Source organism: Aythya marila (assembly GCF_965140915.1).
Source record: "Aythya marila genome assembly, chromosome: 8".
Taxonomy (NCBI): domain Eukaryota; kingdom Metazoa; phylum Chordata; class Aves; order Anseriformes; family Anatidae; genus Aythya; species Aythya marila.
The window spans coordinates 2,186,695-2,205,706 of NC_139049.1; the positions used below are offsets into that span (position 1 = coordinate 2,186,695).

The 19,012-nt window shown below is 39.9% G+C and overlaps 1 protein-coding gene across 1 annotated transcript; it reads right to left on the reverse strand.

Annotated features, from left to right (window-relative positions):
• Nucleotides 1-6,467: 6,467 nt before the first annotated feature.
• On the reverse strand, nucleotides 6,468-13,060 carry F3 (coagulation factor III, tissue factor). Its single transcript, XM_082765695.1, has 6 exons — nucleotides 12,933-13,060; nucleotides 12,135-12,249; nucleotides 9,750-9,934; nucleotides 9,052-9,233; nucleotides 8,766-8,925; nucleotides 6,468-7,601 (listed from the first exon to the last, which is right to left on the reverse strand). The coding sequence occupies exons 1-6, from the start codon at nucleotides 13,000-13,002 to the stop codon at nucleotides 7,462-7,464; spliced, it is 852 nt and encodes a 283-aa protein (XP_082621821.1). The 5' UTR covers nucleotides 13,003-13,060; the 3' UTR covers nucleotides 6,468-7,461.
• Nucleotides 13,061-19,012: the final 5,952 nt, after the last annotated feature.

Genomic DNA, 19,012 nt, shown 5'->3' on the forward strand with positions numbered 1-19,012 from the left:
TGTGCATATGGAATATATCTTTTCACAAACCAGACCTAACAATGACAAACTCTTTCACTCTGGTGAGGAACCTCACCCATAGTGACCTTTGTCAAGTCTGTACTGTAAAGATTTAATACCATCTTTTAGGGGTAAGAGGAGCTATTGTGCCATAGTGCCCAGCCCCACTCCCCACTCTGCTTTTCCACAAACCACCACCCCTGTTCGCCATCCATCCCATTCTGGGAAACACGGCATTCACTCATGATGCCACACCAAAATAGAACTGGAAAAATGAGGTCAGTGCTGTCTGGACAAAACTAAGGCTGCTGAGAATGGTTTACATGGGCAGAAATAAGGAACTCCACCTACATGACAGAGCAAATTTTCTGCATGAAAAAAACTTGGGTTTGGCACATTTTTTTTTTTTTTTAACCTTGATTATAGAAAGTTTGAAAACACTGCTCTGGAAAAGCCACACCACATACGTTCTTCCACATAACCAAAGAGATGTTCTTCCGTGTAACCAAATATGCCCTTTATTTTCTTAGATGGAGTGGTTTATTGCAATCAGCTGCTAAGAAACATTTGACTGTTTTCAAAGTTTGTGAATCATGACAATGTAAGTAGTGTGAAGATGCTCCCCAAAATAAACCAGCCTTTTATTTATTTTTTTTTTTGATGGTGTGGCAGCTGTAGGAATGCGTTGACACAAAAGCCACAGAGCTCAGGAGAGCTGTGTCAGAAGCTGCTAACATGCCATACTTAGTACAACGCTGAAAGATAACTGTCTATAGAAGGGCCAGTGAGCTGAAGTGCTTTGGAGAAACAATGGTTAAAGAAAGTGTGTGCTAGAGGCTTTTTAAAACCCCAGTGCAATCTTATACATTGCAACAGGACTTTTCTGGAAAGCCATGAGCTATTAGCAAATTTTTTTCCATGCATAATAAGGAATTAAGGGCCAAGGTCACATCTGCACGCTGGTATTCTGTTCTTTTTTAACCCACAGACGCTAGGTAGATAATAAAAAGTTAAAGCAGATTTTCTGTGACAGAATAGTTGTATTTATAGTTGTCCAAAGTAAAGAATTTTGGAAAGGCTGCTTGAAGTTAACGCTTTATTCTTCACAAAAATCTCTTAATGATTAAGATACATTCTGCAAACTTCCCTGCCCCTCCTTTGAGGTGCTGGGCTGTGCAGTGCCAGTGGGATGCTGCTGGTGAGGACCAACTTGCATTGGTGAGTCAGATGGACGGGGTATTTCCTGTGTACACCCTATAAGTTTTTCTCCCCAGCATTGTATATAAGGTAGTGATCTATTCAGAGAAACAGCACTGATGAGCAGCCTGTCACCTGGGGCCTGATCCTCTGGCAACTTCTTGTGCCTGTCTTGCCTCTAGGGTAGAAGGTCATTCCCTGAGAAGTTTTTTGGGGCTTGCTTTTTTTGAGACAAGCTCAGTAGAACTCAAAGCATGTGAAGCCCAAAATAGCCCCTGTTACAAATGCAGTTGCATTCCAGCTGGTCTCTTCCTATTTGTACCTTTTTTTTTTTTTTTTTTTTTGAACTTGTCATTGGACAGAGAGCATGTTATAGTTCCAAACATACTTGTACTTCAATTTATATAGCTTTTGCTGCACAATTTTTGTCGCGTGCAGTATTAACACATTTTCCAATGCTCCTTGGAAGACCTTAGCTGCTTCTCAGAGGTTCTCAGTCCATTCCTCCAAGAGTTAAAAGGACAACAAAGCATACTGCTTGAGGCATACCGAGGAAAGAAAGTCTTTTAAGTCTGACGTTCTCTGTGAAAATCTCTTGATACTGAGCTACTGCAGAGTTTTCTGAGACTAGAGGAGAAGGAAATATGGTTTTGTGCAGATTTTAGCACCATCAAGCACAGGGTAAATAAGTACTTGCTGCTACCTGAAGGATTGTTGACTATGGCTGTGTTTCTAATGGCACTTGAAAACTGGACAAGGTAAGGTATGTTATAACTGAAAATCCTTGGAGAAGCTGTCAGAGTGAAATGCAGACTCAGTGGAAGATTCAGGAACCATTCAGGGAGAGAGCTGCTCCCACATTTCTCATTGGGTCTCTTCTAACTATTCTAATGACCTGTTGCTCTTTGTTAACAGGAAAAAGAAGATCTAACAAATTTCATGTGCCCTTTTCCTACAAATTCTGGTGAAATCTATTAAAATAGTGGCGGTAAGGGATGGAGTATATCAGCACACTAGCCATTTAGGAAAATTTGCACTGATAACATACTGATTATGCCCTTTTTGGCCACTTGAGGTCATCTTTCCTAAGTCATCTGAAAGAGCAAACATTCTATTGCAGGATTAATGTAGAGATGTCTCATGGAGTATAAATTGCTTACACAGTGCTACTATTCTCATATAGCTGTACGAAGAGTAAAGGAGGAGTAGATGAGTTTGTGGTTCTACTCCTCTGGTGACAGCTGAAGCTGACCTATGATGGAATGGTTGCAAGCTTGATGCTTAATGGAAGCAAGAGAACACATGAATAGAGTGGAAAGATGGAAAATAAGACCATCAGTTCTGTGGAGATATGTATTTGATGTGAATGGATAGTGAAGTAAGAAGGCAGCAGAGGGAAAACCTTTTATGTTAATCAAGAATGTACTCTTTTAATTAAACTAAAAAAAAACAAAAAAAACAAAAAAAAAAAAACCACCTTTTTTTCCCTGAAATAAGGACTACTTATTGGAGTAGGTTTTAGTAGGTCATTTATTACACTAGATTTTTAATTGAGTTATATGATTACTGAAGAGCCAATTAAAAAAATAATGAATGAGATCTCATTGGGAGAACGTCTTTATTCAGAGGAAGGAGATTTTTAATTAAACCACTCTTTTGATGAAATAGTTTTGTGAATATACTACTACTTAGCTATTTAAATATGACCTGAAGTAATATGGTAAAAAATATGAAAATAAAAATAGAAGAAAAGGCATTGTAGAGGCTTACTGAGATCTGTAACTGTGAATGTTCTTTGAGTTCAGATTAATAACTTCATTGCTAGTTAATAAGTCAATAAAAATGTGACTATGCAATGGCAACTAGATGCACTGAGACACTCAGAACAGTGCTAGCAAATGCTCTGGAAGTTAGTGATATAATTATGGTGATCAAGGGAAGCTGTAGAGAGTAAAAAAATGCTGCCATGCTATCAGTATATTCCTAGTTGATAATTAAGTGATATATGCTTATTCTGGTTCTTTTATTTTTGTTTAAATTGGATCCTAAGGAGTTGTTTGCAGAAATGGTAAGTGCGTCTTTGGGGAAGAACAGGTCATGGAAATGAGCAGGAGATGGATGGGAGGAATTGATTTTCAAAAATGGAGCTGGGGTATAGAAAGGTTGTGAACATCTCATAGGAACAAATCACTGAAGTATGTCACTAATAGGGCACGCATTTTTACAAGAAAAACAGGCATAATCCCTGTAACTGGATTTGCAAATAGTACCTGGCTATTAAAGCCCTGGAGGCAGTCAATATGGTTGTGTCTTTATTCCCAGGTAATGGCAGGTTTTACTGGATGAAATCACCCCTGAAGCAAATCTTCTTGTGAAATTGCCTAATTCAGTTGCAGTTAGAGGCTGGGGAACTGCAGGAAAAGGCGTTCCTTCTGGGTCCTTGTGGAGATACTGACAGGCTGGATGGGCTGGGATAGAGCCCTTGCCAGAAGAAACAGAACAATCTGGGTGGTGGGAACGTTTCCCACCACAGGGTGGAAGGAAGAGGAGATTTGCAGCACATCTTTCCTGTTTGTTATACCCTGAGCTTTATAAGTGTCCTGCTGTAAAGCACTGGAGGACACACAGCAACAAATAAGCAAAGGGCAGCTCTCTGTGACTCTCTGTTCAGGGTGTGGGTGAACAGCATGAGAGGGTGTATGGCACGGTGAGTAACACTGCACCAAATGGTTTTGGAAAGATTTTCAGTTGGCCAATTCCTGTTTCTGTCCTGTCTAGCAGATTGTCCTTTGTGTTTGAGAAGGGAGGAGGAAAACAGAAAAAATAAGATCAATAACAAACCACCACACCAGGACTTTTCTCTCAGTAATGAAGCCAGGTGATAGAAAGCACAGTTACAGGTATGTGGCTAAATACTGAGGAACTGCAGTTACTGAATTGACTCTGAAGTCCTCTCAAAAGCCCACATGTTCCTGTGTATTATAAAGTTAGAATATTGTGTAGCAATTACTACTAACCTGGAAAACAATTAGCATTGCAAACCTGAACCAAGAAGGACATATTTCATAGCAGTTCATTCTCGCTACCTCTGTGTAGAACGTTTGTCCTGAGTTGCCACATGGACAATGATCCAAGTTAAGCTTATAATCGCATTCTTATCATTACATGCCTCTCAGCAGCAGCCTTCTCACAATGAAAAGCTGAATCCACTAGAAACAGATTAGCTAAGCTGTCTGCTGCTATTTGTCATGTGTTTATGAAGTCTTGTAAAGTTCATTTTAAGCGATAGCAGTAATTTTATCATCTGTAATGTTAGGAATAGCAGAAAACTAGCATCACAACATCAGCCTTCATTCACTCGTGTGAAGAATTTGGTTTTAAAGCAGTATGATGGTAGTGGCTTGTTACAGTATGCAGTGTCACACATTCATTTGTACAGGAAGGGTGCACAAGTATACACTGTGGATGCCTTTTTCTGCAATAGATGTCAAGGAGCAAATCAGAAGATGGGAATTAGGATTGTCAGTAGGAACACTGGCTTACAGAACCCTGCTTACAGGATAAGCCAGGGAAGGTAGGTAAGTAGGAAAACCTTCCCTTTCTCCCGTTGATTCCCTGGATTGCTGGCTATCTTCAATTTGTACAGTGCTAAAGCTGGCCACATGTGTGCTGTAGATGGGATCTAGTATTTCTCCCTAGTGACAATACCTTTATTCAACAACTTTTTTTTCACCCTGATACTGTGAGAAAGTTGAATCTCTGCATAAAGCAGTTCACCTGGGCTGTATATGCTGATCCAAGGAATAATACTTGCAGATTTTTTTGGGGGAAAAAAAATCACCGAAGCCCAATTCTTAACTGTTTCCACAAACAGCAATAAAACTTTTGAAATTGGATCTGTAGGACCCGTGACTCTGGTTACTTAGCATTGTTGAGGCAATAAAGTACTGTAGCTAGGGAGCAGAAGCACCACAGGTTTCCAAAACTTGTGTAGCAGGGGTCATTCTTAATGCCATTTAAGGCACTGTTTGTGTATCTATGGGCATTCTTTCTTTCTTTCAATAACAACAATCTTCATATTCAGAACAAAAGAAAAATCACCGAAGTAATGAAGCATGATCTGTAATTTTTATATGTAGATGACAATAATCAAATGCATGATACAGCTTAGTGAATGTTATGCAGTATTCTACGGGCCTTAATTTTCTTATGAACTTTCCCCTTTTCTGAGCTTTGCACTGAATGAAACCACTGAAATAGAGCAGCAGAGGCAAGGGGAGAAATGGTGACAACTTTGGAATGCTTTTAAATTTACTCCCACACACTCTTCATAATTTTCATTACTGGTACAAGATTCTTCCTCCTTACAAGGTTTGTGCATCAGCAGAAAATGCATCAAGCAGTTATTGCACAATATTAAGTAAACAGTTTTTTCCCACCCTGTGAAAAACAGAAATCAAGGACAAAGAAAATGACCATAAATCACACTGGCATACTCACAGGACTCTTCATACAAAGAAGTATCTCTCGTATAGTAAGGATGACAAATATCAAATACAATTCTGTAAAAATTGATAGGTTGGGATACTCATTGGTTATTATCATAAACACAATGGATATTCTCTTTAAAGGCACATATTAAGTTTTGAGATACACAGCCAATTAGTGTAAACTCTAAGATGCATTTTTTCCCATTCCTTTTTTTTTTTTTTTTTTCTGTTTATTTCCTGTTTTGGTTAGCATTTACCATTGCTTTTTTTTTTTTTTTTTTTTTTTTTTTTTTTTATTTACCATGCTAATTTACCATTAGCAGCAGCAAGAGGAGCAGTATCAAATTGCAGCAGTTCTTATCTCTGGTCCATGCCCCATACTGCCTTGTATAAACACAAATACTGCAACTGCTATAGGCAACGGTGTGGGAATCCCTAAACAGACATCCAAATGGGTGTCCAATATACTTTCCATTAGAATGAGAAATTGATACTGAATAATCACTCAAAGAAGCAACTTGGAAAAAAAGCAAGAACAAGAGCAAACCAAGAACAACTTGGGACTCTTCAAAACCTTTTATCAGTTCATTAAGTATATCTTCTATTTTTATGCTTACAGATATGCGACCTCATGGTATATTTCACCTAGTCCTGTTTAGACTTCCAACGACTTTTCTAAACTGCTGTCACAAGCATGTTTCCTGAATATATTTTTGACTTTAGTTCTTGAATGAATATTGTATTTCATTAAAAAAAAAGGCAAAAGAAAATCCTGTTTTCCCAGTCACCTTTATTTCACTAGAAAAGTATAAATTAGTATCATAAATATATATATCACCAGTACAAAAATTAGATTGACATTCATAAAATAAATATTAAAATAGTCATAGCAAAAGGTACCTCCAAAACCTATCACCAACATGATTTCAATGTATACTGTACCACAGAACCTACTGATTCACCATTTAATACAAAATAAAATTAAAACCGCAGTAAATACTGCTACCTACTCAGTGTTTGCCCGAGGTGAGTTGTTATTGCCTCAAACTGCAGAATATTTATCCTAACACTTGCTTGGAACCGTACGACTACCCTGTATGTACAAGTATAGGTGTAGTGTAATCCAGGTATGCTTTCAATATGGTTAGCAGCTATTTACTTCAAGAGTGTTCATTAAAGTCACCAATAGTTTCAGTTTGTTTACCACTGATTGCATATATGCAAAGATAAATAGACTAAGCCAATTTTAACCAAGAAGTGCAGAAATAGCATCTTTGTCCCATCTGAACTAACAGACCATTTCACCAGTTAATAATGTAAGAAAGTCAGATAAATACAGGTTTTTGTTTCACAGAAACAGAAAATTATTCCTTTTAGTTAGTAAAGGAAACGTATTTTTCAAAAGTAGTGTTTTTTTCCCATCACAAGTACCGTAAGTTGTCTGGCTCAGTAAGGCTTATACTTTAGAATACCTAGCCAAATCAAAGACTCATTAGATTCTAGCTGAGAATCCTGTTTCAAACAGGACAATACAAGGTGCTTGGGAAGAGTATACGTGCAGGGTAATCATACTGTAACAGATCAGAATACTCTTCCAGCCTCTGGCCACTAGGGCTTCTTGGTATCCGGGGATTTTTCATCTGTCTAATGGATCTTCAAATCCACGTAAGGTTTTGGCTTCAAAACTCCTGTACCAGAGAGGCAAAGGGATTCACACAATTCACTTTTCTTTTTTTGCTTTGGAACTGCCATGAGTATCCACAGTAGTTTTTCCTCAGATACCATTAAGCGGTTCTTTTTCTCTTGCAGCTTTTGCTTTTTTGCGTTTACACAGGATCACTGATAGAACAATGGCAAGAGTGATGACTGCAATTGCTATCACTGCTATGATGATAAAGACTTCTGCTCCATATTCTGTAGGATAGGGAAAAAAATCCAAGGTTCAGTTATCAGAGACATCATGTCACAATACAAATTCTTAGAACCCACTCGACTGAACTCAAAAACTGCCTTCTGTATTTAGCAGCATCACAGAATTAGAATGATCACCTCAGCGTGAACCAAATTCATTTTAAAATGGAATTGTTGAACTGATATAAAACTTCATTTCACATGGTCCACAATAGGTTTTAAACTAGATAGTATACTAAAATACCATGTTACCACTTCAAGACTAGGCCGAGTACCCCCCCAAACCCCTGCATTAATTCTGTGAAACAAAGTCCAAGTGGAATTTTTTTTCTAGGCTAGAAGCTAGAAAACACCAATAGAAGAGATTTCTATTCAAATTTACTAGAATTCAAAACTATTGTGATAAATGAAAGTATGTATCTAGGTAAGAAAGTTAATTAGAGAGACTGCCAGTTCTGGGAGAGGTTTCCTACTTTTTTTCCCCTACAGATGAGATAGTCTCATCTGATACAGTAATGTGATACTATTTAATAAGTAATCATGGCTTCATACTGAAGAAAGTTGTTTTCCAAATTGTTTGTTTGGAATTAAACTGGCTAATTTACTGAACACTCTCTAACTTAATTACCAGCAAAGAAGTCAGTCAGTTGGCTGACATGGCAGTGTAACAGTGAAGAAAGTCTTAGTCTCGTCATCTGCTTTTGAGATAGTAACTAAAGTATAGTTCAAACTGCAAGTCAACAGAAATGCCTGTTATGCAGGTTTCCAGCAGTCCTATTCTGGATTGCTAATCAATCACTTATTATGGGACCCAGTACTGGAAGGATCTGAGGTAAACAGTGGAACAACGTCACAAAGATGAAGGCCAGTGATGAGATCTGAAATGTCAGTGGCCAGCCATCAACTCAAAAAATTTAAAAATAAATCAGAGCAGTTTAGCAAAACCCTGAAACCAACTCTATCCAGCTGAAGATGCCGGACTCTTTTTTCCTTAATGATGTTCTTCCCATGAGTTTCCACATTTGTCTGTGTCCCCTTGCTTATAGAGCAAATAGTTTATTCTACAACTTAGGCATCACACTTTAAAGAAGTATGAAATATATTCAAAATCAAAGCACTTTTTTCTTGCAATGCTAAAGACAGCATGGCAATTCACGAGATACATACCGTCTAAGATAGTTCTTCCTACACTGGTACAAAACACCATGCTTTCTTGACCAGTACGGTTTTCTCTGCGAGAGGGAATGGTTGCCTCTATGTAGAAGCAGTAGTTGTTTGTGTTGTCAACGCTTATTTCAAAAGTATTGCTTTTTGTTGTTGCCTCTTTCTGTAAAGCAAAAAAAAAAAAAATCAGGAAGATATTCTCTGCAAAAATGCTAGTTCTTAAGGTGGTACAGAAATTATGCAGCATTATATAGCTACAGAATATGTAAAAACTAGAGCTAGATCTTACCTTTCCAGAACTCTGATCTTTCCAGTAATAAAGTTTGTATTCCAGGTCATGTTTGAAAATATCTCGAATACTTTGAAAGCTTCCATTAGGAAACATATACGGTGTAAGTGGATCTTGGAACACAATATTCAGTTTGGAATCCTTCTGTGTGTAATTCTGGATTTCTGGTTTTCCAAGAATAGCTAAAAAAGCATTTTTAGAATTAAAACACTAGCATTATCTTCCCCTCCCCCACCCCCAACATCAGCTGTTCTATGGTTTTATTGTTTTCTATATAATATGCTCTCTTTCTTTTCCTCCCTCTAATTCCTTCCCTCCTCAAATTAATTACAACTTTACTGAGCTAAGGCAGTACAGGATTATTAACAAATATCTGTATCTAGTACACAATGGTAATAAAATGTTCAATTTACTGCAGTGAGAAACAAGTAGTAAATAAAATCTTAGACACTGCCCTGCAACAGGGAAATCTTTACACCTGTATGTTTTCTTCTAAAATATCATAGAATCATAGAATATCCCGAGTTAGAAAGGACCCATAAGGATCATCAAGTCCAACTCCTGGCACCACACAGATATCAGTAGGGATACTAAAAGAATCTATAGGAAAAATCTTCAGGCCAAATACAAACCTGAAGTCAGTGGAAATCATTTTGAAATAAAGTTTATGATAAGATTTAATTGGCAATCCTACTTACTCTGATTATAAGGTGTGAATTTTTCAGAGCTTGCAAAAGGTGGTTCTTCAAAGTTATCCATCCCTGCAGATTGTACAGACAATATATGTGCTGTGTAGGTCTCTTTCACATTCCTGAGTGCATCAGTAACATCACACTCTGTTTCCGTGGTCAGTATGCATTTTTTTTGTGTGTCAGATGTCTGTCTGAAAAGAGTAAGAAGTGTCAACTCTTCCCAAGCAGGCTTTTACAAGCTATTTTATATATATTATATATATATATATATATATATATATATATATTTACAAGCATATTTATATGTTAAAAACATTTTTCCCCTCAGACTGTATAGTTTCCCTCAGTCAGTGGAACAACCTTTCAGATATAGGCTGAAAAATAGAAGAAAAAACAAACCAAACCACTGTTCTGTACAGGTATATTTCACAACTCAAAGCAGAATCAAGTAAGTAAAATATGAGCAATAGTAATTACAGTAAGATGTCATTGGATACACATATGAATTAACAATATGAGCTTATATGAATTGAACTGAAACCATAAGCAGTTCTGATTTTGTTTTTTCTTCTGTTGACTTATGAAAAAAAAATAAAATACGTGTAAATCAGTTAGAAAGCGTTCTCCCTGGTGACTGATGCATCTGAAAACTATTGCCTTAAGAAACATTAGTTGTACTAGGAAGTTGTCATGTAAATTAATTGTTTACAACGTCTGCTCATATGTCACTTGTGTTTGCATCTATGCAGGTAGAAATGTCACTGAGAAACTGACACTAGCAGCAATTTTAATTGCAGAATTGCATAATAGAAACAAAAAATATTGACAAAAAACATGACCTATTAATTCTCTTGTTTTTTAAAGGGCTGAGGGTAGGTCCATTTTCTTGAGAAATACTGAATAAACTGGTAAAATAAGTGTTAATGGCTCACTTTGCATCCTCACAAGAAGGAGAAGAAAAACAGATTTGATATTACTGCTTCAGTTCTTTTCCTTGTTTTTGTTGGTGAATTAAGGAAAAGAAAAATGGTGTAAACTTAACAGAAAGAGAAGGAATGATTAACTGGAAATTAACAAATGAGTTTTCCTCCAAGTAGGTCAAACTTTTTGTAAGAGTTGCCAGAAGTCCCTTCCCACTTCACTAGATTTCTTATGCCACAGATCTGTTCGTTTTAGTATCCCTGCTTTGAAATAGGACAGGATAGATTTGATCTTGGTGATCAATCAAATGTACTTTCGTAGGAGTACGTGGAAGAGAAAGAAAGCATTTAAGTGCACTTCATCCATGGGAACACCTTGTCTAAAGAAGTGCCTCTGTATCAGAACTACACTTGATTCTACACTGAATCTTGGGCAGACTTCAGTATTTCACAAGCAAAAACATTTGGAAATAAACTCCAGATTCACAAAACATTTCAAAGTGCACAGTGCTAGATAAGGCTCTGTGTCCTTTTGATGTCTTTCACGCTGCTAAGGTAGGTTGTGCCATTTTGCTAAGTATGTGCTTTAAAGTCTATTCCTTTTATCGCTTCCTTAGATTAAAGAATAAAAGAGCACATGAGACCACTGCACTGGTATTTCATCCATTAGTCATGAGAGCTCTCATTTCTAGGCAACTTTTATACACAGAAGAAACTACAGTATCATATTTTCATTAATATGTGGGAGAGTTGATGATGTGTTTTCCCTTCAGGGCATGTTTAATGCCCTATGAATTCTATGTCTATGAATTAATATGGGAGCTAAGAACCATAGAGATTTATTACTGAACTTCACAGAAGTTTTTGTGCAGTGTTAAAAGAGGTGTTAGACACTTCACATAAGCTGATTGTTTTTTATGTCCACAGTATTTTATAGCTTCTATAAAACATGATGACAGAGGAAGTCTTCATAGAGCTAGACAAACAAAGGGGATTTTTAGTATTACCCAGCAAGATTAATTACACATTTATAGTGATTCACTGATTAGAATAAAATTCAGACTCATATTTATCAGACACCTCCCAAGACTGAAGAACAAAGACTTGGTCCAGACACCTTGAAAGACATAAAAAGGTGAAATTCTCTCTAATACATGGTATGTCACATTGAGTGTCAACTTCTGAGTATCCTGCCCTACATCTCCAGGGCAGCTGGCCCACATCAAACCTCAGAACTGAAATACTGATCTAAAGCTCAACTTATCATTTCCGAAGTGGGCAACACCAGAAACCTGAATCAGATATTGTTATAGTTGGATATAAAGGAGTATTAACAGTTGGGTTGGCAGTTTTTCTAGACCCCTTGCCCGAGCTCTTTTCCTGTTACATTCAGTCTCAGAAATAATCAAACGCTCTGTCTGCGTCTTCTCCAGTTGCCATTAAAGTACGTGCCATGGTGTTATTTACTTACCCATGTATTTCTACTGTATAGAAGTAGCCTGACGGTTTTGGTTGCCACTGTAGTATAGTTTTAAAGTTGATTGAAGACCAAGTTACATTAACTGCTGTTGGTAGTTCTAAGTTACCTTTAAAAACAGAAAAGAGCATCATCAGTTGCATTGTAGTTAATTCCTGTCTTCCTGCATTCACGGCCTTGTTAAATGAGGCAGTTGCTGTTAATTGCTAGTAAGAGAGGTTATTTTGGGCAAAAAGTATCGGTCCTGCCCTTTGGGCTCATGCTTGTCTCCGTGAAGGAATGTGTCCTGACAGAGGTGAGAAATATGAGAAGAAAATTATTTTCTTTCCTGGTTCCTCTAACTCCCGGGTTGCTGAGGTAACTTATTCGGAGTCTTGTCTCAGGCTGCCTTTACTTTTTGATCCAAGACCCCTCAAGAACTTACAAAATCTCGGACGCTCGTGGCGGAGTCCAAGCACCAAGCAAATACAGTGTAGTTCAAAATCACCCCGGCTGTATCATCTGCAGAAAGCACGAGCCCCGCTCCCCCTCTGCTTTACCTGGGGAAGCCAAATCCTTTACTGACTCGGAGAAGCCCAGCCCTTATCCTCGGGGAAGGCGGACAAAGCCCTCCCGAGGCAGCGGCCCGGAGGCCCCGAGCCGCGGGGAGCCCCCCGCCCCAGCGCCCCCCGGTCCCCAAAGGGTTCCCCTCAGCAGAAGCCGCCCCAAGCTCCGCAGCCGGAGCCGCTCTCCCCTGGCCGCCCCGCCAGAGGCTCCGAGCCGCGCCGATGCCCCCCGCCCGCTGATACCCACCGGCGGCGGCCAGGCGCCACAGCAGGGCGCCGAGCAGCAGAGCTCGGGATCCGGCGTGGGCTCGCAGCATCTTCGTGGGGCGGATCGGCGGTGAGCCCAGCGGCGCCGGGCTCGGGCTTATAACTGCGGGAGGGAGGCGGGGACAGCGGGGCCGGGGCAGGGGGACGGCAGCGGCGGGGCGCGGGGCAGCGGAGGCGGAGCGGGGAGCCCCTTGCTCCCCGGCGGCCCCGCTGCCGGGCCGGGCGCTGCTGGGGCCGGGGGCACGTTGCGGAGGCCGGGGCCGGGGGCCAGCCCTCGCCTCGCCTCGCCGCACCGGAGGGCACCGGAGGGCCGCGCTGTGGCACTGCTCCGCGGTTCGCTCTCCCTGTCCGCACGCCTGAGCGAAGCCTTTCGGGGCTCACCTGTCCGCACAGGCGCCAGGCTAAATTTCGGGGTCTCTCCCTCCCTCACAAACCGGGGACCTGTTGACCCTTCCCCTACAGGCTCTGTTGGAAGGCCCTAGAGGGAGCTGCGGTTACGCTTGGAAAGCGTGGGTAGGAGAAGGCTAATGGGGAAGCTTCGCATTTATTTGTCTTTCATGCTTGGTGCACACTTAGATACAAGCAAGTGGTTGCGTCCCATCACGTAAAACACGTATGGACCAAAATACAAACTTCACAGCCTCCATCGTATGGCGTGTCTCAAGGTGTGCCTAAAGCCAGTTGTTTTTTTTTAATTATCAGTATACCTTCATGAAAATTCGGCTGTACACCTGACTCTCCCTTGGTTTCTGTTACCAAATTTCAGCACGGTCTCCGTGCGGCTGTATGCCAGCGTGATGTCAGCCCGCAGGCGTGCATGCCTTCAGCTCTGCAGCACCTGATCTCGTGTGACTAGATTTTCAAGATCGTGATCTTACTAAATCATAGTTGATTTCCAAAGGTCTACACAAAGAGAGATGGCACTCATTTGCTTAAAGAAAAGAGATTTTATATAAAACCGTAAATCACCTTTGAGCTCTAATTCCAGTTAAAGTTCCTGGCAGTTTAGTCACAAAAGATGGAAAGCGGGTTAGTTGTGTTACAGAGATGGCCTCAATATCCTCTCCTCACTGCCATCTCCTCTGTTGTGACCTCCCATACCTGAGATAGGCAAAGAACCTTCCAGACTGTCCGGAATAACCACCTCGACCAGTGTTACCTTGTCCCATATTCTGGCAAAGTATCCATCCCCTGCTGAGTAGTGCGAGGCTTTTAGAGGCTATTGGGCGCTGCAGGACGAGGGGAGCAGGCTGCCTGTTCAGCAGGGCTCTGAGCAACAGGGCCTGAATGGGAGGGCCTGCATGGATCTGGCAGGGGAGGTTGCGTGTGAGGCTGGAGGAAGCAGTGAAAATTCGCGAGGGGAGGAAGTTGGAGGGAAAATTTGATAGCTGTGGGAGGAAGGCAGCATGCTCCAGGGACAGTGGCTGTATGAAGTCAGCAGGGGAAGGGGATGACAGAGAAGGGAGAAGCACAGAGGCGAGGAAAGCCGCTGCTGCCACCTCTGGTTTCTTCCTCCTCTTCCATCAAGTCTCCATGCAGATTTGACCAAAGGATAAGAGTCACTGTGCTGCCCAGCTCCAGGCACCGAGCCGTGGGAGGTGAGGGGAGCTCGGTGCTGCCTGACAAGGGGTGATGCCTCTGAGCTGGGAGCCTGCTCAGCAGCTGGTGACTTAGTGGTGACACCCTGGGTCACATTTCCTGTCTGCTTTAATGGTATTTCAACAGCCTGTTTAAGACAGAAAAATTCCCCTTATTTTAAAGATGTGCTGCTGCGTGCATTACGCTGACTTAGACATCTAACAATTTCTCTAGAAATTTAGAATTTGGCTTCCATAGTGGAATGCCAAAATGTAAGCATCTAGTGTGTATATGTCTATAGCTGATTTAGTCATCCTCTGCTCATTTTAGAGTCAGCAGAGAAAAATTTCTCTCGTAAAGTGAAGTCCATATTTTCCTAGTACGGGCATATAAAGCAAATCAGATCAATCCACTTAAATATTGAAATAAACGGGAGATTTCTGTTGTTAGAGCCCACAATCTTGACTTTACTGAAAGTGTGGGAAACATGCAAGAGCACAAGCTTGGCTGCACGCCTTAGGCTAAGGAGATGACCTTAGCCTCTAAGGTCCCTCTGATGAGCTTAGTGGAATCAAGGTTATTCACCATTGGGAAAATTTGTTGGATTAGGAGCAGACTACAGATTTTCATTCTTTGATATGTACACCATGGAAACAAACCACATATTGATTATGGGAAAGGTGAGGAGAAAAGGGGAAGTAAATCTGTGAAACTCCTGGTTTCTGGAGAGAGATGCATGTATTTATTTTTGTTGTATGATCTACTAGATCTTTAAACTGGTTAGCATAGAGATAGCTAAGAAATACTTTATTGCTTAGCAAAGCAATTTCAACATCATACATTTTGTGAGCTATCATATATAATTATTGACATTGAAGTAGAACGCCTCAGATAACATCAGTAAAAGATCAGTTTCACTACGCTGATAGTTTTGCAACATTTTAGGTAAGATTTTGTAATACTTAATAAAGTTTTGAAATTTTGTAATTCTATAGAACATTCATCATTCCATGCCAACATGAAACTCAGCAATCTTGTCATGCCCAGTAGTGAAAAATTTACTTATGTAAGATTTGAAATCCCTGGGAGCTTTTTCAAAAGTGAAATTTCTCATGATATTTGCTCCATTCAGTTGGCTTTTTAGATCTATCGTTAATTTGTCTCAGCAATGCATATTACTGGCTAATAAATTTACATAAATGATTAAATATATTTATTTAGATAAAACAGAAGTTCAGGGAGCGCTCACTGACTTTGGTACCTTCTTCTATAAATACCTGAACATTTATATTGCAGAGCTGCTCAATCAAGTACAGCACTGGAAAGGCATACACAGACTTACAAATATTGCTGCCTTTTAAACATTGTGATTTTAAACATTGTGACTATAATTAATGTATTTGGTAAGTGGAAATACTTGCCAGTTACAATGTTTGCTTTTATGCTAGTAAATAGGCTGTGAAATTCAATAACATACACTGTATGTACCTGGCATAGTTCTTTGTTGTTCTTTCAAGTTTTTTCAGTTCCAACCAAGTTTCTAAAAGGAAAAGACCATTCAAAGATCTTGAAACGTGAGCAAGTTTATATCAAAACTGCTTTTTCCTGTGCATGTAAATTCCTCAAAATGATCAATTAACTTAGCTTATTTAAATGTTGTGAGTTGTATTCCAACCATTTTATACACTGGAAGGAACCTTTATTTACCCAGCTTTCCTGTGGACATGCTGAAAACCCGTGGTGAAGTCAGGAGTGTACAATGTCTTAGTTTTATACTGATTTTTGCCATTTGTGCCACAATCACAGGCTTGTGTTTCCTTTTTTGTTAGTTTGTTTTTATTAAGCAAAGAAAAAAAATATATCTGTGGAATGTCTTTAGTGAAGATAAAGGAAAAATACAGAAATTTGATATCAGGATTTAGATACTTCATATATGTCTAAAGGCTGAGTAACTGATTTGTGTGAAGGACCTGCACCAGGGTACCGCGGGTGGCCGTGAGCTCAGGCGTGGGAGCTGGTGGGGTCGGGCACTGGTCAGCAGTTGCTGGGGTCGCTGAGCTGCTCTGCAGCTCTCCGACTGCTGCTGGCCTGCTTACATAGCTGCTGAGCAGCTTGATGGATGAGGTGTGGTGAAGGAGCTAAGCTGGTAGCAACAATACAGGTATTTCACAAAGTGGGATACCATGTACGATAGGAATTAGTGGTTGATATTAGAATCCCTGAAGCAAATCTTTTAGGGCTTCTCATACTGTACTTTCAAATTTTGTTTCATTACCACGTTTATTGTACACACATTGTCTCACTTACACTGATACATGAAAACCAGAAAACCAGCAGAAGAACAAAGCTTGTGGGAGCTTTTGGGTCTGCACTGGCTCTGGGATCTGGTGGCATGGAACTGTGCCTGCTGGAGAGCCCTGCTGGGGGGAGGCTGTGAGCTGTGTGCATGCTGGAAAATCCTGTGGACATGTCTTTGGTGTTAACTCCAACAAGCTGGCTGCTTTCCTGTTTCCTGCTCATGGAATAGTATCGGATGCACTTATCTTTTTCAGAAATTGTTTTGCAGCATTATTTCCTGAAGAGGAATCTGAGCTACAGACTTGTGTACATTTAATTTTTGTTGTCTTCAGGGATGCTTTGCAGTAAAAGAGATTGTGTAAATGAAAAATTAAACTACTGCTTGCTGAGTTTGATGCATGGAAGTCTTCTCAGCATCTGTTTTTAGGTGCATCTGAGTGACTATGGCAATGCCACAGGTGTGTGGTCAGGAGCAGTAAGGTGCTGGTGTGACGCTGCACACAGCTGTGTTTGTTTATGGCACTCCTGCCAGAGGGCGAGCAATTCCAAGTACTATTTAATGTCACTGAAACACAACAGAAACTGTGGAGATAGAGAAAAGCACTGAATTGTATCAATTCCTTCTGTGCCTGGATGTTTTTGGTTAGCTTAACCAAACTGTTAGGGGGTTGCACTACTGTTCAGCACTGCAGTGCTGTCTGTCTTCCCTTTGCCTCTGTGTTCCACCACAATCATGAAGAACACTTAGAATAATTCCCTTACCCCAGAATATCTTAATTACGTTAATTATTCCTGCAGTTCTTTTGCATCTCTCTTGTAAGATTTTATTTTCCAAATTATGATGGATGACACAGGTGCAACTCTCAGACCTTATTTACATATGTTTTCTTTTCATGCCTGAGCTCATGAGAAAGGGAGACTCATTGGCAAAGCCGGTACGCCTAATCCCACCTAGCTTGCTTTTGCAAATTTCCTCACCGGTGACAACAACAGAGGTACCTCTACTACATTTCAGTATATGCGAGGTCAGATTAAGGTTTGACATTCTTTCACCTAAGCTAGTATACATTCCTCATGCATGGGTCAAAAAAAAAAATCATTTTTTTCTCCCTGCAATTTATTTTGGGTCTGGTTTTAAAACTAAGTGGCCAAACTGGAAAAAAAAAAAAAAAAAAAAAAAAAAGAGAGAAAAAAAAGGGAGCAACTTCAGTATTAAGTGACAAGCTTCCTGTTTAACAGAAGGCATGTCCACTAATTGTAGCATCTATTTTCATGTTAAATCCAGTCTCAGCTCATGACTTTTTAATGAAGTAACTGGAATAAATTAATTTTACTAAGCAGTTATTTATAGCTGCTAGTGGAAATCATTTCCTTTCCCACCCAATCGTTAAAAAAAAAATCAGACTTTTTATATTAAATGTAGCATATGCAACTTCTCCATGAAGAAAATGGAAGTTAAGTTCTGTGCTCTAAAAATATTGCTGTGAACACGCCTTCAAGGTCAGGCAAGCTTCAGTTTGAACAAGTGTGGTTCCCGGTTTGTCATTACATGCATTCTTAAGAACTGTGGGAGATGAAAAGGTAAACTGAACCTTGTTTGATTTGGCTGTTATAATGTTTAATGCTATTGTATTGCTCTCTTTTCGAGTTACTTGATAGGAACAAAACACATCTGTACAGAAAGTACCCTGCAAAATTAAAGTGATAGTTTCTTTAATATGTATCATATGTATCTCTGTTCTTTGACATTACAGTACTCTGTTGATACTTTCTTTACTGCTGATTTGGGGGTGAATAGATTACAGATAATTAGAGAATAGATCAGTTTAGCTATTATAGGAGACTAATTCTGGATTTGATAATCTGACAGAATTAGCCTGCTGCATCAGTGTAACTCCCACTGGTAGTTTGTCCTTGCTACAGTTCAGGAGATTTCCTTCTGAAATGATTTCTCCACTTCCCAAGTCTGCTTTTCTGTATCACACCCAAGGAGAGTCAATGAGATTATCAAACATAGATTTGACTTTTTAAAATGTATCCCAAGTTCCTGTTTAGCTCAGCAGTATATAGACAACTTTTTCAGTATCATAGATTTGAATTACATTCTGTGCACTAGTGATGACATTAGGTAGATATACTTTTCTTCCCCAGGTATCAGACTGTAGATTGCTGTGTCCTGTCAGC